At 48.5% G+C, this 13,256-nt stretch overlaps 1 protein-coding gene across 1 annotated transcript in view; it reads left to right on the forward strand.

Moving 5' to 3' along the window:
- Positions 1 to 12,846, forward strand: part of LOC119975575 (interferon-induced very large GTPase 1-like) — a 60,052-nt gene extending 47,206 nt beyond the window's left edge. Inside the window, 4 exon segments of the mRNA XM_038815364.1 lie at positions 5,437 to 6,999; positions 7,001 to 8,166; positions 8,231 to 9,024; positions 11,733 to 12,846. Of these exon segments, the coding sequence (XP_038671292.1) occupies positions 5,437 to 6,999; positions 7,001 to 8,166; positions 8,231 to 9,024; positions 11,733 to 12,814 (4,605 nt within the window). The 3' untranslated portion in view covers positions 12,815 to 12,846.
- The last annotated feature ends 410 nt before the right edge of the window (positions 12,847 to 13,256 follow it).

Below are 13,256 nucleotides of genomic sequence, written 5' to 3' on the forward strand. Positions count from 1 at the left end.
TCCATTATACACTTTCCTATTGACAGGCCCTTCGATGAGAATTGCTATTTTAATTTTGTCTGAGGCTTCTGCAACATCATTAGCTATGAGATAAAAATCGAACATTTGTTTAAACCTTTTCCAGACATTTCTTACATTACCAGTCGTGTCCAGCTGAGGTGGGTATCCATGCCACATCCTCGAATTAGCGATGTCTTCCCCAGTCGAATGTCCAGCAGGAGATCTCCATGCCATTCTTGGTTGAGATTTCCATTCCTTTTTTTTTTTTTTTGTATCTGCAGCTGAGTTGTCCTGTCATAAGCGTCTGAAATCACTCCTAGGTACCATGTGTTGTTCCTCGTATCTTAATAAAGCTCGCAGTCTCAAGTGTGGAGAAGATGCTTTATTGTGGGTTCGTTCAGTTTCCAGAGCTCGACCTAGAACTACCTTCCAGTGCTAACTACCAGCTTTGCTTGCTGTGTGTGCTTACCAGCCCGCCTGCTGTGAAGAGTGTGTCCTCACTTCCTGTCCTGATGTATTTATATGGCTCTCCCGTGCTCCCTCTAGTGGTCGCTCAGTTGTGTTGCATCTGGTTAACTTGTGATCACCACAGCAGGAACACCCAGAACGGAAAACAACCCAATGCCCTAGGGCCCGCTCCAGGTGGGAGGCCAGGCCCCGGCACGAGGGAACGGGAGTACTGGAGAGGGGAGAGGGGAAGCGGGACAGCAACCTCCGAGAGGGGAGCCACCGTGCTAGCAGGAAAGCTAGCGAAGGGGGCGCGCAACAGAGCAGGGCCGCAGCGCACCCCCAACAGGGGGGAAGGCGCCAGGCAGGGGAGGGGGGGGATCACCCATCAAAGGTGGGAGAGCAAATGGGGACAGGAATGGGGGAGAGAGGGGCAATGGAGGGGTACACAGGGGTATCCCCGAAAGGGATAGAGCGGGGGGGGGGAGGCACCCGGGCGGCGAGAGACCAGGGAGGGGAAACGCAGGGACGAAGGGACAAAAGAGGCCAGTAAGGGAATAGGGCCACAAAGTGCCACAGACAAGGGCTCGAAACAGGGAACTGCTGCAAGCACCCACCCAGTACGGTCTGTGGGTGAAGGGGCCCCCCGGAGTGCAGGGGACTACCCGCGTGGCGGACACAAAGTGGACGGCCATGGCGGGTGTCCCCGGGACAAGGGGGAACCCCGGAGCGCAGGGACCCGACCGCATGGGGAGAGCAGTGATAGTGGACATCCTGGACGGCCCCCTAACATAGGGAAACCCCAGAGGGCAGGGGCGCGTCCACCGGACAAATATGGTTAACCCCACAGGAGCAAGGGGGCAGAAGCCCCCCACCAGAATAGTCACCTGGAACGTAAGGGGACTTAACGGCCCAGTGAAGAGATCTAGAGTCCTCACCCACCTTAGAAACATGAGGGCCGACATAGTCTTCCTCCAAGAGACGCACTTGAGGGAGCAGGACCAACTGCGGGTAAGAAAGGGCTGGGTGGGACAAACCTATCATTCCTGTTATGGGGCAAGGGCCAGGGGGGTGGCGATCCTGATTGGCAAGAGGACAATGTTTAGGGCGACAAAGACGGTTACGGACCCAGGGGGACGGTATGTCATGGTCAGCGGGGCCCTGGATGGGGCGCCGGTAGTTCTAGTTAACGTGTACGCGCCCAACTAGGACGACACGAGCTTCATCCAAAAGACCATGGCAGAAATCCCGGACATAGCGACGCACCGACTAATCATGGGGGGGGACTTCAACTGTGTACAGGACCCAACGACGGACAGATCAAACCCCAGAACGGGGAAAACCTCAAACATGGCAAGGGAACTCAGCCACTATATGGAGCAGATGGGAGCAGTAGACCCCTGGAGATTCGCCCACCCGGGGGAGAAAGAATTCTCTTTCTTCTCCCCAGTACACAACGTGTACACCAGAATTGACTTCTTTGTGGTGGGGAAAACGGTGCTTCCAGAGATAGACAAGGTGGAATACTCCGCAATTGTGATATCAGACCACGCTCCACACTACATGGATGTGCGGCTAGAGACGGGAAGGGCCCAGCGCCCCAAATGGAGGTTGGACGGTGCCTTACTAGCTGACAAGGCCTTCAGCGAAAGGATAGCGCAGGCCATAGCGGAGTACACTGAGATCAACCAAAACGGGGAGGTCTCACCCTCCACGTTCTGGGAAGCGCTTAAGGCCGTACTAAGAGGGGAAATCATAGCCTACAAAGCGCAAAGAGATAGGGAGGAAAGGGTGGCTAGGCAGAAGCTGGTCGACTCCATACTGGAGGTAGACCATAAATACTCCGAGGCCCCGACTGTAGAACTCCTGGCGGAGAGAAAAGAATTACAAAGGAACTTTGACCTGCTCTCCACCAGGAAAGCAGTACACCAACTCCGCCAGGCACGCGGGGCCCTATACGAACACGGAGACAAAGCCAGCCGCCTGTTGGCCCACCAGCTGAGAAAGCAGGCAGCCAGCAGAGAAATTGCGCAAATCAGAGATACCAGAGGCACGTTGGAAACAGAACCAGAGAAGATTAACAAAACCTTCAAGGCCTTCTACCAAGAGCTGTACACCTCAGAGCCCCCAACGGGGAAGGCTGGGATGAACCGGTTTCTTGACGGACTGAACATACCAGTTGTGGGAGAGGGCAGAAAACGGGATCTGGAAGCACCACTAGCACTGGGAGAGATCATGGAGAGCATTAGCTCCATGCAGGCGGGGAAGGCGCCGGGACCGGACGGATTCCCGGCGGACTTCTACAAAAAATTTGCGACAGCGCTGGCCCCGCACATGCGGGAGATGTTCACAGACTCGCTAGCTAGGGGCACGTTGCCACCCACGTTAGCACAGGCCTCAATCTCGCTGATACCTAAGAAAGACAAAGACCCAACGGAATGTGGGTCATACAGACCCATATCTCTGCTGAATGCAGACGCCAAAATACTGGCCAAAATCCTAGCCAAAAGGCTAGAAGACTGTGTACCTGAGGTGGTCACAGAGGACCAGACGGGCTTTGTCAAAGGTAGACAGCTGACCGCGAACATCAGGCGCCTGCTGAACGTGATAATGACCCCCTCCGGGGAGAGAACACAAGAGGTGATCGTCTCCCTGGATGCAGAAAAGGCCTTCGACAGAGTCGAATGGATATACCTCATAGAGGTACTGGAGCGGTTCGGGCTTGGAACAGGGTTCACCGCTTGGGTAAAGCTCCTGTACAACGCTCCCATGGCGAGTGTACAGACCAACAATACCAACTCCCAATACTTCCAGCTGCACAGGGGCACCAGACAAGGATGCCCACTGTCCCCGCTGCTGTTCGCACTAGCAATCGAACCGCTAGCAATCGCGCTCAGGGCAGCAAAAAATTGGAGGGGGATCCGAAGGGGAGGTAGAGAGCACAGAGTCTCACTCTATGCGGATGATCTGCTCCTCTATATCTCGGACCCACAAAGCAGCATGGACGGAATCATCGCGCTCCTGAAAGAGTTTGGAGCCTTCTCGGGCTACAAACTCAACATGAGCAAAAGTGAGATCTTCCCATTACACCCGCAAGGGGGGGGGGGGGGGGGGGGCAGCACTAAAGGGGCTGCCGTTCAAACAAGCCCGACATAAATTCCGCTACCTGGGGATCCAAATAGCCCATGACTGGAAAGGGATCCACAAATGGAACCTCACCAGCCTGACGGAGGAAGTTAAAAAGGACCTGCAAAGATGGAACACACTCCCGCTCTCCCTCGCGGGGAGAGTTCAGACGATCAAAATGAACGTACTGCCCAGGTTCCTCTTCCTGTTTAGATCCATTCCGATCTACATCCCCAAGGCCTTTTTCAAAGCGCTGGACAAACTCATCATGGCGTTCGTATGGGGGGGTAAAAATGCTAGGATCCCAAAGAAGGTCTTACAAAAAACAAAAACCAGGGGAGGGTTAGCCCTCCCGAATCTACAATTCTACCACTGGGCAGCAACAGCCGAGCGAGTAAGGGGATGGATCCAGGAGCCAGAAGCTGAGTGGGTGCGTGCGGAGGAGGCCTCCTGCATGGGAACCTCCCTCCGGGCCCTCGCCACGGCAGCACTCCCATCCCCACCCAAAAAACACTCCAGCAGCCCAGTGGTGACAGCCACCCTCCAATCCTGGAACCAACTGCGGCAGCAACTTGGCCTGACCAAAATGTCGAACAGGGCTCCCATCTGCAACAACCATAGGTTCAAACCAGCACTGACCGACGCCACCTTCAAAAGGTGGAGGCAGGACGGGGGGACACTGACAGTCAGGGACCTATACACGGACGACAGGATCCGCAACACTGGACGAACTGACAGAGAAATTTCAGCTAGCTGGGGGGAACGAGCTACGGTACCTGCAGCTCAAAAACTTCCTACGAAAGGAGACAAGGACGTACCCACAACCGCCACGACAGACACTACTCGAAGACCTACTGGACGCAAGTATCCTAGAGAAAGGGAACTGTAGTGACATGTATGACCGACTGGTAGATAGGGACGACACCGTACTGGACGCAACAAGGAGGAAATGGGAGGACGACCTGGGGATGGAGATCGGGTGGGGACTCTGGAGCGAAGCACTGCATAGGGTCAACTCCACCTCCACGTGCGCAAGGCTCAGCCTGACGCAACTAAAAGTGGTACATAGAGCCCACTTAACAAGAACCCGTATGAGTAGGTTCTTCCCGGAGGTGGAAGACAGATGTGAACGGTGCCAAAGAGGCCCGGCCAACCACGCCCACATGTTCTGGTCTTGCCCCAGACTCGTGGAGTACTGGACAGCCTTCTTCGAGGTAATGTCCAAAGTGGTGGGAGTGAGGGTGGAGCCATGCCCGATAGTGGCGGTCTTCGGGGTTTCAGAACAGCCAGATCTATTCCTGGGGAGGAGGGCGGATGCCCTTGCCTTTGCCTCCCTGATCGCCCGCCGTAGAATCCTGTTTGGCTGGCGGTCAGCAGCACCGCCCAGAGCTGCGGACTGGCTGTCCGACCTCTCGGAATCTCTCCAAATGGAGAAAATCAAATTTGCCATCCGAGGGTCGGACGACGGCTTCCACAGAACGTGGGAGCCATTCATGCAACTGTTCCGGGACCTATTTGTGGCCAATGTACAAGAGGAAGAATAGTCGGGGGAAGGTAGCGGGAGGGGGGGGGGGCTACAGGTTCGTTACGGGGGTTCGATGGCTAGCTAAGGCCCAAAACCAAGCTAAATAAACATGTTGAGGGGGGGGGGGGGGGGGCGCAGTTACTACTACGAAGATGCTTACCTGTAAATATGTATGTTAATTTTTGCGTGTTTGTTTTTGTTTGTTTTTTTTTTTGTTTCTCTCTCCTAACAATTTGTAATTTGTTCAATATAAAATACGAAAACTGAATAAAAACATTTATAAAAAAAAAAAAACCCAAAATCAATCAGAATTGGATGAGTTGGATTTCCTCTCTCAGGATGAAACCCGTGAAGGTTTATACCATTCCTTGGATATCATTGTGTCTATTTTCCTGTGTGCTGACCCATTCCTCCAGCAGGAGCTGATGTTAAAGATGTCTCTGTGCCAGTTTGCATTGCCACTATTACTGCCTGCTGTTAACAAGGGCTGCACCTTCCTCCTGTGGGCCCTGCGCTCCATTGTGAAGATGTGGTGCCCACTCTCACTCCGAGATAGTGCCGGATTTCAGGAAACAAACATGGTGACCACCAGAATTCCGATCTTTTCCTTCATTCGATTCGGATCCTGTTCCATTTCCAAATCTATGATTCTAAATGAAGTTCTCAGTCCCTACCAGCAACATCACAACTTATTCATCCATCACGATATGGAATGTGGAAATTTACCACGCAGGATTTCTGATGGTCTTGTTGAGTTGTGCTGGTACCTGCCCAGTGGGAGTGAGGAATTGGATCTTTTCCCAGAGCCAATGACTATATTAAACCTTCGAGGAGACGCTAAAGATTTCCAGATACAGGTTCAATTTCTGACAAACGTCTCTTCAGCTGTTTTTATTTTCATTGATAATGTTGACAGAGGTTTAATCAACAGCCTGAAGTCCCTCATCCAGTCTCCAGCAAAGACATTCATAGTGCTCACTGGGAGCAGAGTGAACGGAGAGACTAATTATCACTTACATAATTTCATTGCTACCTCAGTGATGGAGGAGAATCAAATCTTGTTACGAGGAACGAGAAACAATGCAGAGTTTACTGAGACACTGCGATCCACATTGAGAAACATCCTGGAAATAACCCATCAACAGGAGACTAGTCAGAGCCTTAAGAGTCTGGAGGAACTGGCAGAAATTGCAAGGGACATGGGAATTGAAATCGATGAGGATGGCAAGCAGTGTTCACAAGGGAAAGCGAGATCTGAAAACATTTGTAATAGTATTAAAGGAGATTCCATTAGTAAATACAAATTAGAAAATATGTCTTTTCAGGGTCTCACTTGGCAACAGATTTCCAAAATAGAAAAAGATCAATGTCGGTCAAAACATCCAGAGGAGCATTCAACACAAAAATATTGTAATGACCTTGAAGAAGAGAAGAGGAAACTTCGAAATGAACAACGACAGAAAGGTATCTCGGCTGATATGAAAACATTCATTACAGCTCTGACAGACAGCGATGTGAGGAAATATTTCCTGCAGTGGATGAAATTCGGGTTGGATTCCAGATCGAGAGACACTCTCTCTGTTTCACGTGAAGAATACAAATCTCTGTATAAGAAATCTCAGGAACAGGCAGCAAAGCAGAAAGACTCCACAATCAACAAACGGTTACAGGAATTAGATCAACAGATAACTGGCAGCTCCCTGGGACTCGAACATTTCATGCGAGAAATGGGGCTGGTCTATGAAACATTGATGAACCAGGATAATCACAATGAGGAGGAGAAATGGATTATGCAAACGTTGCCCACAATTGCCGCTGATCTGATGTTGGATGGGTTCCCTCTGGAGCTCATCGATGGAGATGTTTCCAACATCCCTTTACAGTGGGTCACTGATGTACTGAAGACAGTTGAAGACAGGATTGGCAGAGAGACCCTGTGTGTTTGTTCTAACGGTGCTGGGTGTACAGAGCACAGGCAAGTCCACACTTCTCAACACCATGTTTGGTTTGCAGTTTGCTGTGAGCAGTGGTCGGTGTACCCGTGGGGCCTTCATGCAACTCATTCAGATTACAGGAGATCTGCAGACTGAGCTGGGCTGTGGGTACATCATGGTGATCAACACTGAGGGACTGAAAGCACCAGAACTATCGAACATTGATGGCAGCTATGAACATGATAATGAGCTTGCTACCCTGGTGATCGGGTTAAGTGATGTAACATTGGTTAATATGTCCATGGAAAACTCCACTGAGATGAAGGATGTGCTGCAGATAGTGGTCCATGCATTTACACGAATGAGAGAAGTGGGGAAAAGGCCAGTTTGTTACTTTGTTCACCAGAATGTGAGTGCTGTGTCTGCTCATGATCAGAATATCGCCGGCCGCAAACAACTGCTGGATGTGATGACACGAGCAGCAGCTAAAATGGAGAAACGAGATGGACAGTTCACCAAGTTCTCGGATGTGTTGGAGTACGATGCAGTGAAGAATAACTGGAATATCCCAGGCCTGTGGCACGGGATTCCACCCATGGCAGCTGTTAATACCGGCTACAGTCACAATGTGTTTAAGCTGAAGATAAGGCTTTTTGAGAATCTGAAAGAGATGGGAAATAAAGGGAGAACATCAACAATCTCTGAGTTTATCCAGTGGACTAAATCTCTGTGGAACGCGGTGAAATATGAAAATCTCACCTTCAGTTTCCGGAACAGTCTGGTAGCTGAAGCTTACAAGGAACTTTCTGTCAAATACACCAACCTGGAGTGGAAACTGAGGAAAGAGATACATTCCTTCCTGGAAAAGGCACAGAACAGAATTTTAAATACTAGACAGGATCCAGAAAGTATAGCTCAAAGTTTGAAAAGTGAACGGGTTGGATTTCTCAATGAAAAGAAAGAAAAATGTCTCCAACAATTGAAAGAATATTATTACACCGGCAATAACTCACACTTTGTTGAAAAATACAGGGAGCATTTTGTCAGCAGCATCGACTCTCTGATCATTGAACAAGGGATGTATGTGGACAGGAAGTGTGATGAGGCAGTGCAGAGGTGGCGAGATCTTAAGAAGCTGAATTATATAAAGGGCAATTATCGACTCTCTGATCATTGAACGTGGGATGTATGTGGACAGGAAGTGTGATGAGGCAGTGCAGAGGTGGAGAGTTCGGAAGAAGCTGAATGATATAAAGGGCAATTATCTGAGTTTGATTGAGAAGCAGGTTAATGAACTTCTGCAAGATTGTAGACAAGAAAATAGAAACATGGATGAACCACAACTGGAGAAAGTGTTTGAGAAAATGTGGCAGGAAACAATTTCAACATTTAAATATTCAACACCACCAAGAGCTGGTATTATGAAGGACATGGAAAAAAGTCTAGTTCAGAACATGCCCGCAGACACCAAGCTCCTCAACCAGCAACTCAGCAAGAAAGCCCTGTGTGAACCGAGTGATATAAAACTCCAAATTAATCAGGATCATGTTGCCCGAACTGCAAACAATAATGACTCTTTTGCATGGACCATTTGGAATAAGTTATCTCATAAGTCTTCAGTTCCAACACTAAATGAAAAGGACATTAGAAGAGCCCAGCAGCTATCAGATCAGTGGGCGAAGGAGTGTCAACAGTTTGTGATGCAGACGGTGAACCAGGAACAGGATTATGATTCTAATCATTGCAGAGAACTCCTGAGAGTGATAGATGAGAAAATCCAGAAACACCAGGATCAGAAATTCACTTTTACTGAATGTTTCAGAGCAGATTTTAAACTTCACATTTGTGGATTTGCTGTTAAACAATATGAAGTAATGGAGGAAAGATTCAGGAAGAGAAATGATCCGCTGGAACAGTTCGAAAAGGAGAAAGCAGCTTATTGTCAAAACTTTAAGGATATTTACCAGGAGAAACACCTAAACCGGGGTTTAGGTGTTTTAGTAAGCTCAGAGAAGGGGGCAAAAGAGGGGGAGGCGTGGCGCCGCTAGTCAAGGACAGTATTACGGTGGCGGAAAGGATGCTAGATGGGGACTCTTCTTCTGAGGTAGTATGGGCTGAGGTTAGAAACAGGAAAGGAGAGGTCACCCTGTTGGGAGTTTTCTATAGGCCACCTAATAGTTCTAGGGATGTCGAGGAAAGGATGGCGAAGATGATTCTGGAAAAGAGCGAAAGTAACAGGGTAGTTGTTATGGGAGACTTTAACTTTCCAAATATTGACTGGAAAAGATATAGTTCGAGTACATTAGATGGGTCGTTCTTTGTACAATGTGTGCAGGAGGGTTTCCTGACACAATATGTTGACAGGCCAACAAGAGGCGAGGCCACATTGGATTTGGTTTTGGGTAATGAACCAGGCCAGGTGTTAGATCTGGAGGTAGGTGAGCACTTTGGAAACAGTGACCACAATTCGGTGACCTTTACGTTAGTGATGGAAAGGGATAAGTATACCCCGCAGGGCAAGAGTTATAGCTGGGGGAAGGGCAATTATGATGCCATTAGACATGACTTAGGATGTGTTGGTTGGAGAAGTAGGCTGCAAGGGTTGGGCACACTGGATATGTGGAGCTTGTTCAAGGAACAGCTATTGCATGTTCTTGATAAGTACGTACCAGTCAGGCAGGGAGGAAGGGGTCGTGCGAGGGAACCGTGGTTTACCAAAGAAGTGGAATCTCTTGTTAAGAGGAAGAAGGAGGCCTATGTGAAGATGAGGCATGAAGTTTCAGTTGGGGCGCTTGATAGTTACAAGGAAGCGAGGAAGGATCTAAAGAGAGAGCTGAGACGAGCAAGGAGGGGACATGAGAAGTCTTTGGCAGGTAGGATCAAGGAAAACCCAAAAGCTTTCTATAGGTATGTCAGGAATAAAAGAATGACTAGGGTAAGAGTAGGGCCAGTCAAGGACAGTGGTGGGAAGTTGTGTGTGGAGGCTGAGGAGATAAGCGAGATACTAAATGAATACTTTTCGTCAGTATTTACTCAAGAAAAAGATAATATTGTGGAGGAGAATGCTGAGACCCAGGCTATTAGAATAGATGGCATTGAGGTGCGTAGGTAAGAAGTGTTGGCAATTCTGGACAAGGTGAAAATAGATAAGTCCCCGGGGCCGGATGGGATTTATCCTAGGATTCTCTGGGAAGCCAGGGAAGAGATTGCTGAGCCTTTGGCTTTGATTTTTAGGTCATCATTGGCTACAGGAATAGTGCCAGAGGACTGGAGGATAGCAAATGTGGTCCCTTTGTTCAAGAAGGGGAGTAGAGATAACCCCGGTAACTATAGGCCGGTGAGCCTAACGTCTGTGGTGGGTAAGGTCTTGGAGAGGATTATAAAAGATACGATTTATAATCATCTAGATAGGAATAATATGATTAGGGATAGTCAGCATGGTTTTGTGAAGGGTAGGTCATGCATCACAAACCTTATCGAGTTCTTTGAGAAGGTGACTGAACAGGTAGACGAGGGTAGAGCAGTTGATGTGGTGTATATGGATTTCAGTAAAGTGTTTGATAAGGTTCCCCACGGTCGGCTATTGCAGAAAATACGGAGGCTGGGGATTGAGGGTGATTTAGAGATGTGGATCAGAAATTGGCTAGTTGAAAGAAGACAGAGAGTGGTAGTTGATGGGAAATGTTCAGAATGGAGTTCAGTTACGAGTGGCGTGCCACAAGGATCTGTTCTGGGGCCGTTGCTGTTTGTCATTTTTATAAATGACCTAGAGGAGGGCGCAGAAGGATGGGTGAGTAAATTTGCAGACGACACTAAAGTCGGTGGAGTTGTAGACAGTGCGGAAGGATGTTGTAGGTTACAGAGGGACATAGATAAGCTGCAGAGCTGGGCTGAGAGGTGGCAAATGGAGTTTAATGTGGAGAAGTGTGAGGTGATTCACTTTGGAAAGAATAACAGGAATGCGGAATATTTGGCTAATGGTAAAATTCTTGGTAGTGTGGATGAGCAGAGGGATCTCGGTGTCCATGTACATAGATCCCTGAAAGTTGCCACCCAGGTTGATAGGGTTGTGAAGAAGGCCTATGGTGTGTTGGCCTTTATTGGTAGAGGGATTGAGTTCCGGAGCCATGAAGTCATGTTGCAGTTGTACAAAACTCTAGTACGGCCGCATTTGGAGTATTGCGTACAGTTCTGGTCGCCTCATTATAGGAAGGACGTGGAAGCTTTGGAACGGGTGCAGAGGAGATTTACCAGGATGTTGCCTGGTATGGAGGGAAAATCTTATGAGGAAAGGCTGATGGACTTGAGGTTGTTTTCGTTAGAGAGAAGAAGGTTAAGAGGTGACTTAATAGAGGCATACAAAATGATCAGAGGGTTAGATAGGGTGGACAGCGGGAGCCTTCTCCCGCGGATGGGGGTGGCTAGCACGAGGGGACATAGCCTTAAATTGAGGGGTAATAGATATAGGACAGAGGTCAGAGGTGGGTTTTTTACGCAAAGAGTGGTGAGGCCGTGGAATGCCCTACCTGCAACAGTAGTGAACTCGCCAACATTGAGGGCATTTAAAAGTTTATTGGATAAGCATATGGATGATAAGGGCATAGTGTAGGTTAGATGGCCATTAGTTTTTTTTTTCCATGTCGGTGCAACATCGAGGGCCGAAGGGCCTGTACTGCGCTGTATCGTTCTATGTTCTAAAGATCAAACTAAACAGAGAGCTGAACTGTTCTGGGAAAATTGCCTGATCCCAGCCATAATCCAAGCTGTTGATGGAAAACTGGGATTGGGAATTGTTGAGCACATGAGGCACCACTGCAAAGGTGGGAAATTCCTGTATCGGAAAAACTTCAAAGTGGCTCTGATGCTCCATTTGAAGGAGAGAGACAGTTTTGATGAGTATTACCGATATATAAACCACACCGTGTCATTTGAAAAAGAATGGCTGGAAGAGCAAGTTAAACAACACTGTGCAGCCGCAAATGACGAACATGTTCCTCTGCTGTGCTCTCTTGCACTGGATATTCTGCAGGGGATTATCATTCGGGTGAGGGAAGCTCTCAAGGATCTAACACCCTCAAATAACCAGAATTCAGTGTCCGGTATTATTCAGGAATTTAAAGAGAAACTGGGAGATGAGATACAGATTCCACAGGAAAAGTTGGGACCTGTAACTTTCCAGTCTGAAAAGATTAACCCACAGAATTTTAAACAAGAAATTGAAAGTTTGATCAGCACAAATATTCTGACTGAAAGGGTTAAAGATTGGGGGAAGGATATTGCTGGGAAAATCACTAACTTCCCCACAAATCCATCCAGTGAATTGTACACACTGTTAGGAGGCTGTGGGGAGCAATGTCCCTTCTGTGGTGTCCTGTGTGATTGTACAAACAGGGAGCACTCACAGCACAGTGCTGAATATCACTGGAGCAGAGGGCTGAATGGATGGAGATGCCACAATTCTGCAAAACTGATATCAGATAATTGTACAACATATGTTGCAAGTGATGAACCTTTCAGGAATAAAGACACCAACTGGGAACCATTTCCTTTCAAGAAATACAGAGAACTCAATGATCATTACAGTCGCTGGGACATTGCTGCAGACACCAGCATCACAACATCGGCCTTTTGGAAATGGGTTTACTACAAATACAACAGAGACTTTGCTGCTAAATACTCGTGTAAACCAGCAGATGACATTTCCAGTTGGGATTTAACCTGGGATCTGATTCAAAAAGACATTGAAGAAAAATACCACCTGAAAATCAGTCAGTTAATTTAACTTGCGGCTGGATTCTTTGATCCTGAGATGAAGGGAGCAATTCTCTCAAAATATTTCAAAATTAATTTGTGGCTGTTTTTTCAGGTATCATCCTGCCGACTCCGCCAGTGTGTTACCCACTGCTATTCAATGACATCGTCACTTTTTGGGGCCCTGGGGTGTTTCTCACCGGTTTAGCCCACAATGTTTTTCAGCACTGGGGAGCTGAACGCAGAGATCTGGCCGCCATTTTGAAAGGGTGCCCCGATCTCGAGGTGAGCTTGTAGGTCCCTTACACCCCCCATCCTTGGGAAATGTCATCCCTCCACACACATGGGCACTACCCCGCACCCCCCTCCCGCCCCAAATGAGGACACCCTGCTATGGGGTCCTTGGGGGTCACCCTCCCCTTCCAGGAACCCCATCTGTCACCACCCCTAACCTCCAAGAGGCCCATACATAG

This window comes from Scyliorhinus canicula, chromosome 13 (genome assembly GCF_902713615.1).
Source record: "Scyliorhinus canicula chromosome 13, sScyCan1.1, whole genome shotgun sequence".
Lineage (NCBI taxonomy): Eukaryota > Metazoa > Chordata > Chondrichthyes > Carcharhiniformes > Scyliorhinidae > Scyliorhinus > Scyliorhinus canicula.